The 18,374-nt window shown below is 37.0% G+C and overlaps 1 protein-coding gene across 2 annotated transcripts in view; it reads right to left on the bottom strand.

Annotated features, from left to right (window-relative positions):
• TMEM156 (transmembrane protein 156) overlaps window positions 1–18,374 on the bottom strand; it is a 45,398-nt gene that overhangs the window by 20,936 nt on the left and 6,088 nt on the right. For both annotated transcript variants that reach the window (XR_014143061.1, XM_006732305.3), the window contains exons 2-3: window positions 3,983–4,252; window positions 2,306–2,566 (exon numbers count right to left, since the gene is read on the bottom strand). Coding sequence is in view for 1 of the 2 variants with exons in the window: in XM_006732305.3 (XP_006732368.1) it covers window positions 2,306–2,566; window positions 3,983–4,252 (531 nt within the window). In the remaining variant the exon portion in view is untranslated. The remainder of the gene's footprint in view (window positions 1–2,305; window positions 2,567–3,982; window positions 4,253–18,374) is intronic.

The following is an 18,374-nucleotide window of genomic DNA, read 5'->3' as shown; positions in this document are numbered from 1 at the left end:
CCATCCAGCAATAGTTTAGCACCATCTCCTTTGCTCCCATAAAGATACAGTGGCCAGTAGACCTAGGAATCAGTGACATAACGGAAGGTGACCTCATCACGTCCAAGACATAACTGTCTACTGTCTTCCCAAGCCACCTTATGTACCCTCTTCCTTGTACACAAGACATAGCACTTTCTCCAAGTTAGCAGGATATATAACTTACTTATACCCTTGGATTATTGCCCTTGTGAGGTTCATCATCTGGGTACCCCTTTCACAGGGACCCACCCCCATGTGCAGATGTACATTATATAGCCATCCAACATTTACTTAGAAAAGAGGAAGAATGCAGAAAAGGTAAAAGTTGACTGGGATGGCAGCACTCAGCCTTCCCAAAATCATCCCATGCTATTCAGCTGCAAACTTGCATTCCTCGCCTCAGCAAATTAAAAGTATGCAGTTCGTTAACTGGAATAGAAGACTTAGAGTGCCAGCAAGAGCCACAGTGGGCCCAATGACCAAGGTGTCATTGGGCACTGATGATCAAGCTATGAAAAGAGAACCAGGCACTCACCAACTTTATATAGCAACAGCAGAATGTGCACAGCTGGGGTCAGGGCAGCCAGAACACCCACCCAAGCACCAGTGCAAATGCAGAAGAGTGTGTGTCCCCACAGCCCATGCTGCCCACCTACCCCCCATCCCGGCAGTCATCTTGGAGAGGAGCAAGGGAGAACAGACAGGGATCTGAAAAAAAAAATCTGAAGAGACAATTTAAATTACTGTTCCAGAGTAAATTTACCAGATTGGACTAAATTTACTTTCATCCCCTGGTGGATAGGGCTTTTAAGGGAGATCAAATTAGTCTCTGCCCAGCAGAGTAAAATATAAAGAAATTTTAAAACTTCTATACGTGGCAAATGGATATAATTTTTCGAGAATACAAGACTATATATTTGTGTGTCACTGTGATCTTTCTGAATTATGGGCCCAAGGAAGTTTTAACTACTATTTCACTTTGACTAGCACGTATGGATTTTTTTTCATGACACAAAAAATTCTCTGAAAATCATCATAGTTCTGGAAATGCTTCTTTTTCCTTTATGTTTTAGAAAACATAAAAAGCAATTAGATGGATGCATGGAAATAAATATGATCTTAATATTTATAATCCAACCCGCTTTATCTTCCAGACTTCATCACTGTCACATTCTCTATGCCATCCTTCCAAAGTCTACCTTCCAGCTCACTCCTGAGCCCGAGGGAATTGACCTCTCTGTTCAGATCTCCTCAGATCCTCTCCCATACCCGACACACATACACACACCTTGAAATAACCCTTAATTGCAGAGACCGTGGGGCCTTGAAGACTGACTCACAAGAGAAATTCCTTTGAAGCCTTCTATTTTACTGTAAAAATGCATACATATTATTTGGTCGTATTTGCTTGAAATTATAATATTGTTTAAATAATTACCTCTCAAAAAAGTAAAGCTTAAAAAAAAAATTCTAAGGCAACAAGAAAGGTTTCCATATGTCTGGAAGATCACAAAGCCCAGCAACTGACTCTACCCTTGCACCTGTTACACCAGATGCACATGCTCAATTGTTTTACATTCATCTATTTTGGGGTCCCTAATGCTAGCACATTGGTTGGCATACAGTAGCACGTATTAAGTGGTTATATCATAAAATACTCTTCCAAAATAGACTTTCTAGGTAAAGTGGGGCACACCGCTTAGTAGAAAGGATCAATTGTGGTAATTCCGAAGAGGGTGTCGCGGAAGCTAATAAGCTTTAGAAGTAAGATAGATGTGATTTTGATCCTTTGGATGCCTACGGTTCCCTCAGAGCTACCCTGTGACCCAAAGTGCCTCCTCTGCACCCTGCCTATCTCCATGGCTTTATATCAAAAATCCCATTGTATTCAGTCCTGGTTCTCGACTCTAGGAGAAGATATAAGTCAATTCAAAATATGATTTTAATAGCCCATCACAATGATGGATATTATATTTAAAAATAAATTTCACCCTTTAATACCCAGGTGTGGCAGCGTTGCTTCAAGCACAGCTAACAGGCATGTCCGAAGTTACTCTGAGGTCTTTCTAGTGTCCCTCAAATCACAACCCACAGATGCCTCCTCTGCTTCTGAGTCCAGCTAGGCCTCAGGAATGAACAGATAAAAGGACTAGCATTCTTTCCAGTCATATTATTGCAACAACAAAATTTTTCAAATATTTAACTTTTAATGAAGTTAATGTGTTAGCCTTTATTTAACTTTGTATCTAATTCTCTTTTTCCTCTAACTTCCTTAAATACTTACTTTTGACATCCATTTCTAGGTGCAAGGAGATATGTGTACAATTATTCAGGTATTCCATAGTCCTACAAGTATGGTTCATAGACTTTTCCTTGGGTGAATCTTCCTCCGTGATGGCTGGCCTTCTCGTGCGGGTTTTTAGATTACAAGTAATGTTATATTCTTCCAAGGGATCAGCTATAGGAGCTACAGTGAAGTTAAAATGTTGACAAGGTGAACGAAAATCATTTGCCTTCACTTCCATTGATCCTTTCATGATAAGAACTAGAAAGAGATTAAGAAAATGTTATTTGCAAAATAGTAATACATAGTAAGAAAACACACACCACTCAAAACTAAATACCATCCTTCCTCTACAAAAAAAAAGTCAAAATAAGAAGTTCACTGCACTAAAAATAATGATTAAAGTGCTTACATTTTTTTAAGATTGTGAAAACCAGATAATAGTAGGGTTGAAATAGAATCTCAAAGAAATATAGACATCTGTGCGACAGGTTATAATGCTCCAAGCCAGAAATGCCCCCATTATGCCCATTCTGAAGTCCTGGCCAACCAGAGAGGAAGAAGGAGAAGGAGGAGGAGGAAGAGGAGGAGCGGGGTGGGGGGGAAGAAAGAACACAAGGAAGGAAGAAAAAGAATAAAATGATTGCCATTGTTTTAAGCCATTGAGTTTCAAGGTAGTATGTTACACAGACATAACTTATCAAAGCACTGTCCTACATTTCCAGGAGGCAGAGAAATAGCATCTGGAGTTACCAAGCCTTAAAACACTTCCTCGGTCTCTATCACCATAAAGGTATTTCCCCAACTTGCTTTCTGGTGAATTTGACCCAGAACCCTGCAACAGCTATAGCACTACTTGAGTAAGAACCCAGAAAAAGATAGGTTTTATACTTCATCCAAAGTCAATGCCAAGAAATCTCATTCCCATTCTGAAAGAATGGGGAAAGACGCCAATATGGAGCGATACAGGAAGCAATCTCACCAAATAGGTATAAATAATAAATTTGATGCTTGGGCCTGAGGCCACCAGTATATTTTCTGACTACAAATGAGTTATTTAATTTCTCAGTCATGCAAGTTGATTTGATTTAATTAAATAATATATATTGATCTCAAAATAGATGCAGGATTCAGTTACACATTACACATAATACATAGTTATTCTTTCATTTGTTTATTCATTAAATATATATTGAGCACCTGATGTAAGGCATTATGTAAGGATCTAGAAATATGGTGAACAAAGACAAAGTCCCCAACATTGAGCAGACATTTAGACAAGTAAAAAGACAATTCAAATACAGTGGATACATGTTAGGCAGGAGAAGGTACAAATGTGTCAAAGATTTAATGATTTCTTAGAAAATCCAAGTTTGATTTTACTCTTTTAATTTTTAAAAATTCAATACCTTTGAAGAGAGCATGCTAAATACTCTTTTAACCATCAAATGTACATAAATTATGGTGGCATATGATGTATTTTAAAAGTAGGTATTTTGTTTTTGATAAAGTAAACCAAGAATAAGCAGTATCCCAAAGCCCTACAAATCACTCATCAAAAGCCACACTTGCTGAGGGTTTTGATACCATTGGATTTTAAATTGGAATATATTATTACTTTTTTAACAGACTAAGGTAATTTATTCTTGATAAACTTTATTATCACTTTACATTTACCTTTTGATGTTTGTTCCTGAGAAATAAAATCCAGACTTTTTTTGGACTCGCAAGCTAAACATGAGGAGCACATTTTCAATTCACTTGTGATGCCTTGGCAAATCCTGGTGACGTTTTGAAAGTTGGAGTGATTTAGAAAGATGCCCATAATAGTCTGAGTTTCTCTTACTGGTTTCAGAAAAGTCACAAAAGAAAAATTTAAAGAGCGGAGTGAATAGTTGAAATTAGGTTGCAAACACACTTCCAGACATGATAGCTCCAATATATTTCCTATAAAGGAAAAAAAAATTATTTACTATTATATTCTGAGGTTTTGTCATTCCAATAAATACACAATAAGCTCTCAGTTTTTCTTAGGTGGATACAGTACATTTCAGCTTGTCAGTGACAAGATTGTTTTTATATGAATTAACAACATCTACTTCATTTAAATATTTCTTTTAAAGATTTATAAACATTCCCTATTAATTTTCGGAGAAGAGAACTAAAGATGTTCTTGGAAACCCTAACATTTTAACCATTCTCTCCTGAGAAAGCTCTAGAGGCCAAAGTTCAACACTAATTTAGCTGGTCTGAAATCTAGATGTTTGCATGACCACCATCCCTTGGAAGACTCGAGAAGACTCGGTTCCTTGCCCTTCTTCCAACTTTTGCTGGCTGTTGGTATTCCTTGGCTTGTGGCCACATCACTCCAATCTCTGACTTTCTGGTTACATTGCCTTCTCCTCTGTGTCTCTGTCTTCTACTCTTCTGTCTGTGTCATCTCTCTCTGCCTCTCTCTTATAACCATCTTATATAGGACACTTGTGATTGGATTTAGGTTCCACCTGGGTAATGCAGAAGTATTTCCCCATCTCAAGATCCTGAAGTTAACCACACCTGTAGAGACCTTTTTTCCTTGTAAGGTAACATGTACAAGTTCCAGGCTTTAGCACAGGATATCTTTGGTAGCCATCATTCAATCTACCTTTCATCCAAAGATGAAATTTAACTGGATGACATCATAATTTTTACTTTTGTCTGAAGACAGACATCAGGTATAGAAATGATGATACAAAAGGAAGGACACTACATTCAAAATAAAAGATAAGAACACTACATTCAAAATAAAAGATAAGGAACTACAAAATAAAAAACTACATTCAAAATAAAAGATAAGAACACTACATTCAAAATAAAAGATAAGGACTCTAGTGCTATATCTGTCATCAGGCAAGATACTTGGACAATTTACTTTATCTCTGTAAGTCTTGTTTTCTCATCAGCAAAATAGAGATAGTAACTCTAGATCCTGCTAACCTCATACGGTTATAGTAACATCAAGTGGTATAGTACATATGAGAACACTTTTGAAATGTGTACAAATGTATATTATTTAAAATTCAAACCTGTAGGGATGCCTGGGTGGCTCAGTCAGTTAAGCGACTGACTCGTGGTTTCTGCTCAGGTGGGGGATCGAGCCCTGCGTTGGGTTCCACACTCAGTGCAGAGTCTGCTTGAAGATTCCCTCCTTCTGCCCCTCCCCCCACTCATGCTCATGCTCTCTCTCTGTCAAATAAATAAATAAATCTTTTTAAAAATATTTGAACCTACATTCCAAAGTGAAAATTAGTAATTCAAATCCCATACCCTTCATTTAGGGTAGGATTATCTGTGGTTCAATTCATACAAGTAATTAAAGCTCACTCTATAAAAATCGAGAATCCCTATTTAGCAGTAATATCATTTAAGGAATAGGTAACCTTTCTCTCAGGTGTCCCTAGTCTGACAATCATTTGCTAGTATGAGAAAATAACTTACATGCTCAATTGTACCTTTATGTGGCTTTCTTTACCATTTCTTGTGTAATCATATAGGGCAAAATAAATTTTGTAATTTTTCTAAATAATGTGGAGCACAATGAAAGAATCACTTTAGTTCTTACGATTACTCTTAGTCATAGAACTTAGTTCAATCTTAAGAGAAAACCAGGCAATTGATTGATATTAAAGAATTTTTTATGTGTGGAATTTGTACTTTAATAGTAATTCCATAAGTGTCTCATTGCTGATGATTATATTTTTATTTAATAAAATTAGAGGCTTATTACCAGCCCTCTACATTTGAAGTTGTTTCTGCAATAATTCACATGTGATTTCCAGCGATAAACACATTTCATACTTGAGTTGCTATAAAGGTTTTTTTGGGGAGAAGATGGTATTTTACTCAAACCCACAATTTTATGTCTTAATATATTTATAGACGAAGTTGTGATCAAATTATAACTAATTTTTAAAACAACTGTCTTTGGTAATAAAGTCTCAGGAAGGACATAGAAATTTACCATCTGATGGAACTCTATAACCTATGGTTTTTTTATACTACCAAAACACACAAAAACATTTCTTGCCGTGTTTCCATTTTACTCACTGGCATTTTTGATCTTACAAAATTTTCCATTTCTTGAACCTGTAATCCTATGATACAACCAAGATCGGGAAATAGAGGGAAATTTTTACTGTCTATATTACAGTCCTCTTATCCAGTAAGTGACCATCTAGGCTTTCTAGAATTAATGATATATCCTTTATATTTGACTGTGAGGTCATTTTATGATGGTTTTTAAACCTTAGTTTTATTTTATTTTTTTTTTAAAGATTTTATTTATTTATTTGACAGAGAGAGACACAGCGAGAGAGGGAACACAAGCAGGGGGAGTGGGAGAGGGAGAAGCAGGCTCCCCGCAGAGCAGGGAGCCCGATGCGGGACTCGATCCCAGGACCCTGGGATCACGACCTGAGCCGAAGGCAGTCGCTTAACCAACTGAGCCACCCAGGCGCCCAACCTTAGTCTTAAATAATTCAATTGGAAAGGAAATAAATAGAAGATATATCCTTCCCTGGTATAATTTTAAGAAATAATGAATTCTATTCAATCATTTTTGTTATCAGGTGAGCTATATTCTCATCTCCATAAACAAGGATATATGAATTTAATTACTGCTATTAATATTGTTGAGAGTCAGACATCTAAATTCTTACTCCCACAGATAGAAATGCATTCCAGAATTATTCCCGTACTATAACTGCAATCTCTCAGCATAAGTATATAGAATACTAAATAGAATTAGGAAAATATATTACAGTATAGGACAAATGCTCAAGTCAATCTTTTTTTTTTTTTAAGAAAACCAGAGAGTAAGACTAAAGAAACATCAACTATCTTTATTTTCTTTTTTAACTTCTGTTATAAAACTTTATCATATATAAGCGTATGTAAAATGTTGGTGCCAGTTAAAGAATAATAAAGATAAACACCATGTATCTATTGTGCAAATTAATGATATCAATATTACCAGTATTACCAATATCTGCAAGCACCTTATCCCTTCCCATCCCTACATACCCTTTCCCAGAGGTTAACCACCATCATGAATTTTGTGTTTATCACTCCTTTGCTTTATCTTAAAGTCTTTCCAAAATGTATATATTTCTAAATAACATTGTTTCATTTAGCATATTTTAGACATGTATATATATACAGGTAATATACTTTATGTATTCATCTATGACTAGCCTTTTTTAATATGTTTTAGTCATGTTGCTGCATATAGCTATGGTTAATTTAATTGTCTGTGGTATTCTTTTGAATGAATAAACCACAATTTATTCATTCTTCTGACAGTAAACATTTGGGTTGTTTCTATTTTTGCTGTTATGAATAATGCTGCTATGAACCATAGCCCTCATACATTGCTGGTGGGAACGTAAAATAGTGCAACCACTTTGGGAAACAGGTTTATATTTCTTATGTGTTAAATATACACTTAGTATATAACCCAATAATTCTTTTTTTTTTTAAAAGATTTTATTTATTTATTTGAGATAGAGAGAATGAGAGAGACAGAGAGCACATGAGAGGGGGGAGGGTCAGAGGGAGAAGCGGGCTCCCTGCCGAGCAGGGAGCCCGATGCGGGACTCGATCCAGGGACTCCAGGATCATGACCTGAGCCGAAGGCAGTCGCTTAACAAACTGAGCCACCCAGGCGCCCATAACCCAATAATTCTACTCCTAGGAATTTACACAAGAAAAATCGAAATACCTGTACATGTATTTTCATGGCAGCTTTTTTATTTGTAATAGCCAAGAACTGGAAACAATCCAAAAGCCCAAAACTAGTGAATATTAAAGCAATTCCTGACATATCTATATAACAGAATACTACTCAGCTACAAAAAGCAAGAAAATACTGATCCAAACAACATGTACAAAATGAACCTCAAGTGCATTATGTCAAGGGAAAGAAGCCAGATACAAATGATTACATAGTTCGTTATTCCATTTATATGAAATCCTAGAAAATAGAAAAGTATATATATATTTTGAAAGATTTTATTTATTTGACAGAGAGAGACACAGCGAGAGGGGGAACACAAGCAGGGGGAGTGGGAGAGGGAGAAGCAGGCTTCCCGCCGAGCAGGGAGCCCGATGTGGGGCTCGATCCCAGGACCCTGGGGTCATGACCTGAGCCGAAGGCAGACGCTTAACGACTGAGCCACCCAGGTGCCCCAGAAAAGTATATTGATAGTGGGAGAAGGGTCCTTATACAGAAGAGAAAGAGGGACCTTTGGGGGTGTTGGAAAATTTTATATCTTGATTGTGGTTATTTAGTTACATTTGTGTAAACATTTGTCAAACTTTGAACTATATACTTAAAATGAGAGTATTTTATTATATGTAAATTTTATCTCAATAAATTGTATTTTTGAATAATGCTACTATGAATATTCATAAACATATCTGCTAGTACAAAAATACAGAAATTTCTCTAGTATACATACTGAGTAAAATTGCTGGGTATTCAGTATGTGCATCTTTGATTTTTTTTAAAGATTTTATTTATTTATTTGACAGAGAGAGCGAGAGCAGGAACACAAGCAGGGGGAGCGGGAGAGGGAGAAGCAGGCTTCCCGCGGAGCAGGGAGCCCGATGCAGGGCTCGATCCCAGGACCCTGGGATCATGACCTGAGCCGAAGGCAGATGTTTAATGACTGAGCCACCCAGGCGCCCCCATCTTTGATTTTTCAAGAAAATGTCAAATCATTATATGAAGTGATTGTACCAATTAATACTCTTACGTGTGATGTATAAAAGTTCCCAATGACATACATCTTGGCCAAGGCTTTTCAAGTTTTGCCAATTCAGTGAGTGTTAAATAGAATCTTACCACGGTTTAAAAATGTATTTTCTTTTTTTTTTTCTACTTTTCCATTTTTTCTATTAGGTTGTCTTTTTCTTTCATTTTTTTTTTAAAGATTTTATTTATTTGATAGTGAGAGAGGGAGAGGCAGCACAGAGGGAGACGGAGAAGCAGACTCCCCACTGAGCAGAGATCAGATGCGGAGCTCGATCCCAGGGTCCTGAGATCATGACCTGCCGCTTAACCAACTGAGCCACCCAGGCGCCCCTGTTTGTCTTTTTCTTATTACTGTTTAGGAGTTCTTTAATTTTTCTGTTTAAAATTTTAAGAAGTTCTTTATTTTCTTAATTTTTTAAAAAACATTTTATTTATTTATTAGAGAGAGAGAGCACGCCTGTGTGTACAGGAATGGGGAGGGGCAGAGGGAAATGGAAAAGCAGAGAATCTCAACCAGACTCCAGGGCTGAGCACAGAAGCTGACACAGGGCTTGATCAAGCTCACGACACAGATCATGACCTGAGCCCAAACTGAGAGTCAGGCACTTAACCAACTGAGTCACCCAGGTGTCCCGAGAAATTCTTTAATTATTTTATTAAGATATCTTCTCATAGATTATGCCTTATCATTCATTTTCTTTATGATCTCTTAGTTAAAAGAAGCTCTTAATTTGAATGCAGCAAAGCTATCAATCATTTCTTTACAATTTGTGCTTTGTGCCTCATTTAAGAAATCTGTCTCCCTTAAAGTTAAAAAGATCTTCTAAAAGTTTTAAAGTTTTGCCTTTTACATTTATGTTCTTTTTTTTTTTTTAAGAGAGAGAGAGAACGTGAGTGGTGAGGGGCAGAGGGAGAGAGAGAATCTTAAGCAGGCTCCACACCAAGCCCAGAGCCCGATACAGGTCTCCATCTCATGACCCTGAGATCATGACCTGAGCCAAAATCAAGAGTCAGATGCTTAACTAACTGACTGGGCCACCCAGAAGCCCCCATGTATGTTCTTCATCTATCCAGAATTGGGTACAGTGTGGGGTAGGAAGCCACATTTATCTTAAAAAAAAGTACAAGAAATTACTGTATAAGGATTGGAAATCAAGAAATAAAGTTGTTATTATTTACAGTTGCTATGCATATCTACATAGAAAGCCTGAAAGATTTATAAGAAATAAAAGTTAATAAGGAAGTTTATAAAATGACAAAGAATAAAATTGATATTCAAAAGTTAATTGTATTTCCATATATCACTAACAAACTGAAAACATATTCCTTAAAAGATCCTGTTGGCACTAGCAACAAAATGGATTCTCACCTACTGCTTCCGAAGGGAATGCTATTTTTGTACAGCATTTTAGCTCTATCTTGTTTTATCATTGACACACAATTGAGTAGTTATTTTTGTTTTATGCAGTTAATCTTTTCAAGATTTATTTAGATAAATCCACATGCTTATAATTATTAAGGGTCTTTTCCCTGCCATTTCTTGCATCTCTGGCCTCCCTTCTAAGATCATCGTTTTTCTCCTGAAGTTAATTCTCTATAAATTCCTTCACTGAAAATCTGCTGATTGTAAACTCTCTGTTTTCACTCATGCGAAAATGTACAACTCATCAATTCCAGCTTGACATTAATTTTACCTCTGTACTTTGCAGACATTATTCCACTGGCCTCTGAATTTCATTGTTTCTTTCAAGAAATGAGCTGCCAGGCTAATTCTTGTTCCTTTGAAGACAATCAGTCTGTATCTATGGCTATTTTTAAGAGCTCTTTAGTTTTCATGTTCTATGGAATTTTGTATTTATTCTCTTTGGGACTTGTTAGGTTTCCTGAATCTGAGGATTCAAACATTGCCTTTTCCCCATTCTATCTCTTCTTTCCTTTGGTAGCTTTAGTTAGAGATCTCTCCCCTTGTTCTCTCTGTCTCTTAACCTCTGTTTCATATTTTCTCTTTCTCTGGCTCTCTGTGCTGTATTCTCTTTAATTTATTCAGATCTATATTCCCATTCATTAATTCACTATTCAATTGTGTCTGATTCGTTTATTCCATTCCTTGTGTTTCTACTTCATGTTATTATATTTTCATAATTAGAATTTTGAGTTGATTCTTTTTCAAATCTACCTGATTACATTTTTTTTAAAGATTTTATTTATTTATTTGACAAAGAGAGGGGGAGAGAGCACAAGTGGGGGGTAGGGGGACAGCAGGCAGAGGGAAAGGGAGAAGTAGGCTCCCAGCTGAGCAGGGTGCCCAATGCAGGGCTCAACCCCAGGACCCTGGGATCATGACCTAAGCCAAAGGCAGACACTTAACCGACTGAGCCATCCAGGTGCCCCTATGTGATTATATTTTTTAAACTAAATTAAATTAAATTAAGTTTAATTTAATTTTAAATTCCAGTATAGTTAACATACAGTGTTATATTAGTTTCAGGTATATAATACAGTGATTCATAAATCTGCCTGATTATTTTTAATAGTCTTGTTTCTTACTCATACTTTTTGATACCATTTTTATTGAAACAAACTAAATACTTACTTTATATTATATATCTCATAACCCCAATCTGGATTCTTTAAAGATCTGATTCTGCTTTTTTGTCTCTGTTGACTCTTGTCTATTAAGTCTTCATGTTTTATGATTTTTGATAGCAGCTCATGTTCCTTAGAATTTTGTTTGGGAAATTATTTGAGATCTAATTTGAAGATGTTTTCCTCCAGAGAGGATTGGTGTTTACCTCTGCTTGGTGTCTAATAGCACATTATCTCAAAACCACTTTAAATTAAATTTCTTGGTGTGGTTAAAAAAAAAAAAGGAACCCTTATATACTGTTGGTATGTGAATTAGTCTATCCCCTGTGAAGGATCCTCAAAAATTAAAAATAGACCATATCATTCAACAATTCCACTTCTGGGTAGATATCCAAAGGAAATGAAAACAGGAGCTCACAGAGATATCTGCATTCCCATGTTTATCACAGTATTATTCACAATAGCCAAGATATGGAAACAACCCAAGTGCCCATCAATGGGTGAATGAATAAAGATGTGTTACATATACAATGGAATATTATTTACTTATGAGAAAGGAGAATATCCTGCTATTTGTAACAACATGAATGCACTTGAGCACATTATACTAAGTGAGATAAGATAGACAGAGAAAGACAATTACTGTATGATATCATTTATATGTGAAATCTAAAAAAGTCCAATGGAAGAAAGGGAAGATGATGGCAGAGTAGGAGGACTCTAGGCTTGTCTCATCCCATGAACACAACTAGATAACTATCAAATCATCCTATTACCCCAGAAATCAACCTGAAGACTGACAGAACAAACTCCACAACTAAAGGGAGAGAAAAGGCAGAGACATGGCTTAGGGGAGAAATGGATCACGGGTGCTGTGGAGGGGAAGAAGCCATGGTCATAGAGAAGGGCAAGAGAGAGAACAAGAGACACACAGGGGAATGTACAAGGAGAATGATTCCCCAAAGTGCTGGGCTTGGAAAATGAGAGGGGCTGAATTCCGTGAGTTCTTGCAACCAGGAGGGCTTAAAGCCTGGATTTTGAAAGGTCAGTAGGCTTGGCTGAGACAGAACCTGGAGGACACTGCCCTGCTCCTGGAGAGAAGGCAGGCAAACAACCTGGGGGTGGGGGGAGCAGATGGCATGGAAATAGCAGTCTGAAGAGCACCTGAGGCACACAGTGGGAAGATTATTTGCTCTTCTCAGAGCATGTCCCTGAGAGGCAGTGCTCATGAAGACTCCTCTCAGGGAACAAAGGAGCTGGCTGGTGCAATTTCCCTTCCCCGCCCCTCAGGATAGACACAGAGCCACCAGCAGGAGGCAGCGCAGCACTGACACTAGCTGCCTAACTTGCTGACACCAAGCCCCACACACCTGCTCTCCAGCTAGGCTGCCCTTCTCAGTCAAGCTTGCCTCAGTCCCAGCTCAGCAAGCCCCTCACTGAGAAGACCAGCACAAACTCCTACTCACACCACATCTCCTGACCTGAGAGTTCTGCAGGGTCTCAGTCCTGGTGGAAGTGATATCAGGTCTCATTTCACAAGCAGATCAGAGCACACCTAGTTAAAATTTGCCACATTCAGGCCAAGGACCAAACATTTGACACAGCAGGCAAGGAGAGCCTCTGCAGATGACTAGCCTGCAGAATAGAGCAACTGAAACACAATAGCAGGGCACATGCAGTGCACATCAGAGACATTCCCTGAAGGATCAAGCCCTGGACACTACATGACCTCTTCTTCATATAGCTATTACTTCCAGGAGCAGGAAACATACTGGCTTTTAAAACACACAGAAGGCAGAAACTTAGACAAAATGCCAAGACAGAGGAATTTATCCCAAATGAAAACAAGATAAGGCCACAGCCAGAGAACTAAGTGAAACAGATATAAGTAACATGCCTGATGGAGAATTTATTTTTTTTATTTTATTTATTTATTTTCTTAAAGATTTTATTTATTCATTTGCAAGAGAGACAGAGAGAGAACAAGCAGGGGGAGAGGCAGAGGGAGAGGGAGAAGCAGACTCCCTGCTGAGCAAGGAGCCCGATGTGGGACTCGATCCCAGGACCCTGGGATCATGACCTGAGCCGAAGGCAGATGCTTAACCATCTGAGCCACCCAGGCGCCCCATGATGGAGAATTTAAAGCAACAATCCTAAGTATATTCACTGGGCTTGAGAAAAAAAATAGGAGACATCAGTAAGACCCTTACCACAGAGATAAAAGAGTTAAGAAAGAATCAATCAGAGATGAAGAGTGCAATAAACAAGATTGGAAACAGGCTTGATGCAATGAACAGCAGGCTGGAGGAGGCAGAGGAATGAATTAGTGACCTAGAAGCAAAACAGTGGAAAGTAATGGAGCTAAACAAAAGAGAAAAAGAATTGTGCAACACGAGAATAGACTTAGGGAACTCAGTGACTCCATCAAACATAATAACATTCATATTATAGGAGTCGCAAAAGAAAAAGAGAGAGAAAAGGGGGCAGAAAACTTATTGGAGAAAATAATAGCTGAAAACTTTCCTAATCTGGGGAAGGAAACAGACATCCAGATCCAGGGGCACAGAGAACTCCCATCAAAATCAAAAAAAGGGGGGTGCCTGGGTGATTTAGTTGATTAAGCAAGCATCTGCCTTTGGCTCAGGTCATGATCTCAGGGTCCTAGGATTGAGCCCTGTGAGTCTGCTTTCCCTCTCCCACTGACCCCTCCCCACCCCGACTTGTGCATGGTCTCTCTCTCTCTCTCTCTCTCAAACCAATAAATAAAATCTTTTTTAAAAAACAAAAAAAGCAGGCCAATGCCAAGACATATTATAATTAAATTTGCAAAATATAGTGATAAAGAAACAATCTTTAAAGCAGCAAGACAGAAGGAGTCCTTAATTTACAAGAGAAGACCCATAAGGCTAGCTGGAGATTTCTCAACAGAAACTTGGCAAGCCAGAAGAGAGTGACATGATATACTCAAAGTGCTGAATGGGAAAAACCTGCAACCAAGAATACTCTATCCAGCAAAGCTATCATTCAGAATAAAAAGGAGAGATAGAGAGTTTCCCAGACAGAAAAAAACTAAAGGGGTTTGTGACCACTAAACCAGCCCTGCAAGAAATATTGAAGAAGACTCTTTGAGTACAAAGGAGAGCCCAAAAATGACAAGAAAGGATCAGAGAAAATCTCCAGAATCAACCACAAAACAAGTAATAAAATGGCAATAAATACATATCTATCAATAATTACTTTGAATGTAAATGGACTAAATGCTCCAATCAAAAGACATACGGTGTCAGAATGGATAAAAAAAAATGCAAGACCAGGGAGGGAGGTGAGGGGATGGGTTAGCCCAGTGCTGGGTATTAAGGAGGGCATGTGTTGCATGGAGCACTGGGTGTTATACACCAACAATGAATCATGGAACACTACATCAAAAAACTAAAAAAAAAAAAAAAAGTATAAGGTATATCTCTGTATTACTTCTTACAATTCTGTGTGAATCTAAAATTATCTCAAAATAACAATTTCAATTAAAAAATATATATGATCAAGGGGGGTAAAAATTCTATGGGATGCTTTATTCAGGCAGTTTTTTTTAAAAGCCCAAAATAAGATGTATGGACACTATATGTGTCATTGATTAAACATTCTGGTAGAATTAAAAATTAAAAAAAAAAAACAAGACCCATCTATATGCTGCCTACAAGAGACTCATTTTATTTTTTTTATTTTTTTTTATTTTTTTATTTTTTTTTTTTTAGATTTTATTTATTTATTTGAGAGAGAGAGAATGAGAGAGAGAAAGCACATGAGAGGGGGGAGGGTCAGAGGGAGAAGCAGACTCCCCGCCGAGCAGGGAGCCCAATGCGGGACTCGATCCTGGGACTCCAGGATCATGACCTGAGCCGAAGGCAGTCACTTAACCAACTGAGCCACCCAGGCGCCCAAGAGACTCATTTTAGAACTAAAGACACCTGCAGATTGAAAGTGAGGGGGATGGAGAAACATTTATCATGCAAATGGATGTCAAACACTCCAATCAAAAGACATAGGGTGTCAGAATGGGTAAAAAAAAAAACAAGACATCTATATGCTGCCTACAAGAGACTCATTTTAGAACTAAAGACACCTGCAGATTAAAAGTGAGGGGGATGGATGCAAATGGATGTCAAAAGGAAGCTGGAGTAACAGTACTTATATTGGACAAACTGGACTTAAAAACAAAGACTTGTAACAAGAGTAAAGAACAGCACTATATTGTAATGAAGGGTACAATCCAAGAAAAAGATCTAACAATTGTAAATATGCATGCAACATGGGAGCATCCAAATATATAAAATAGTTAATAACAAACATAAAGGAATAGTCAATAATAATACAGTAATAGTAGGGGACTTTAACACCCCACTTACATCAATGGACAGATCATCTAAACAGAAAATCAACAAGGAAAAATTGACTTTAAATGACACACTGGATCAGATGGATTTAACAGATATATTCAGAACATTCCATCGTAAAACAGCAGAATACACATTATTTTCAAGTGCTCATGGAACATTCTCCAGAATAGATAACATATTAGGTCACAAAACAGGCCTCAACAAATACAAAAGGATTGAAATCATACCATGCATCTTTTCTGACCACAACACTTTGAAACTAGAAGTCAACCAAAAGAAAACATTTGGGAAGACCACAAATACATGGAGGTTAAACAACATGCTACTAAACAATGAATGGGTCAACCAGGAAATCAAAGAAGAAATTAATGATGAGCACTGGGTGTTGTATGTAAGCGATGAATCACTGAATTCTACTCCAGAAACTAATATTGCACTGCATGTTAATTAAGCAAAATTTAAATTAAAAAAAAGAAGAAATTTTAAAAATACATGAAAACAAATAAAAATGAAAATACAATGGTCCAAAACCTTTGAGATGCAGCACAAGCAGTCCTAAGAGGTAAGTATATAGCAATACAGGTCTACTTTAGGAAACAAGAAAAAATCTCAAATAAACAACTTAACCTTAGACCTAAAGGAGCTAGAAAAAGAACAACAAACAAAGCCTAAAACTAGAAGGAGGGAAATACTAAAGATTAGGGCAGAGATAAATGATATAGAAACTAAAAAAAACAATAGAACAGATTGTTGTTCTGTTCTTATCAAAGCCAGACTTGTCAAAAAGAAAGACTTATCAAAAAGAAAAGAGAAAGGACCCAAATAAAAAAATCACAAATGAGAGAGGAGAAATTACAACACCACAGAAATACAATTATAAGAAAATATTATGAGAAAAATATGCCAACAAATGGGACAACCTGGAAGAAATTGATAAATTCCCAGAAACATATAAATTACCAAAACTGAAACAAGAAGAAATAGAAAATTTGAACAGATTGATAACCAGCAAAGAAGTTGAATCAGTAATCAAAAAACTCCCAACGAACAAAAGTCCAGGGCCAGATGGCTTCACAGGTGAATTCTACCAAGCATTTTAAGAAGAGTTAATACCCATTCTTCTCAAACTATTCCAAAAAATAGAAAAGGAAGGAAAACATTTAAATTCATTCTATGAGGCCAGCATTACCCTGATACCAAAACCAAATTAAGACTCCTCTAAAAAAAAGAACTACAAGCCAATATCCCTGATGAATGTGGATGCAAAAATTCTCAATAAAACACTAGCAAATCAAATCCAACAGTACATTTTAAAAAATCACCATGATCAAGTGGGATTGTTCCTGGGTTGCAAGGGTGGTTCAATGTTCTCAAATCAATCAATGTGATACATCACATCGATAAGAGAAAGGATAAGAACCATATGATCATTTCAAGAGATGCAGAAAAGGCATCTGACAAAGTACAATATCCATTCATAAAAAAATCCTCAACAAAGTAGGTTTAGAGTGAACATACCTCAACATAATAAAGGCATATAAAAAAGAACCCACAGCTAACATCATCTTTTATGGAGAAAAACCGAGAGGCCTTCCCCTAAGTTCAGGAACAATTGAAGGATGTCCAATCTCACCACTTTTATTTAACATAGTATTGAAAGTCCTAGCCACAGCAATCAGACAAGAAAAAGAAATGAAATGCACCCAAATCAGTAAAGAAGAAATAAAAGTTCCACTATTTGCAGATGACACAATACCATATATAAAATCCTAAAAGACTCCAAAAAACTGCTAGAACAGATAAACAAATTCAGTAAAGTCACAGGATATAAAATCAACATACAGAAATGTATTGATTTCGATACACCAATAATGAAGCAGCAGAAAGAGAAATTAAGGAATCAATTCCACTTACTATTGCACCAAAACCAGTAAGATACCTAGGAATAAACCTATCCCAAGAGGTGAAAGACCTGTACTCTGAAAACTATCAAACACTGATGAAAGAAATTGAAGATGACACAAAGAAATGACGCACAAGACATTTCATACTTACAGATTAGAAGAACAAATATTGTTAAAATGTCTATCCTACCTGAAGTAATCTACACATATAATGCAATGCCTATCTAAATACCAACAGCATTTTTCACAGAACTAGAACAAACAATCCTAAAATTTGTATGGAACCACAAAAGACCCCAAATAGCCAAAGCAACCTTGAAAAAGAAAAATAGAGTGGGAGGCATCACAATTCCGGACTTCAAGTTATATTACAAAGCTGTAGTGATCAAGAC

Source organism: Leptonychotes weddellii, chromosome 2 (assembly GCF_054177405.1).
Source record: "Leptonychotes weddellii isolate Sample4059 chromosome 2, ASM5417740v2, whole genome shotgun sequence".
Classification (NCBI taxonomy): Eukaryota; Metazoa; Chordata; class Mammalia; order Carnivora; family Phocidae; genus Leptonychotes; species Leptonychotes weddellii.
Note: the sequence above shows the minus strand (reverse complement) of the source record. Positions and strands in the feature narration are given on the sequence as shown.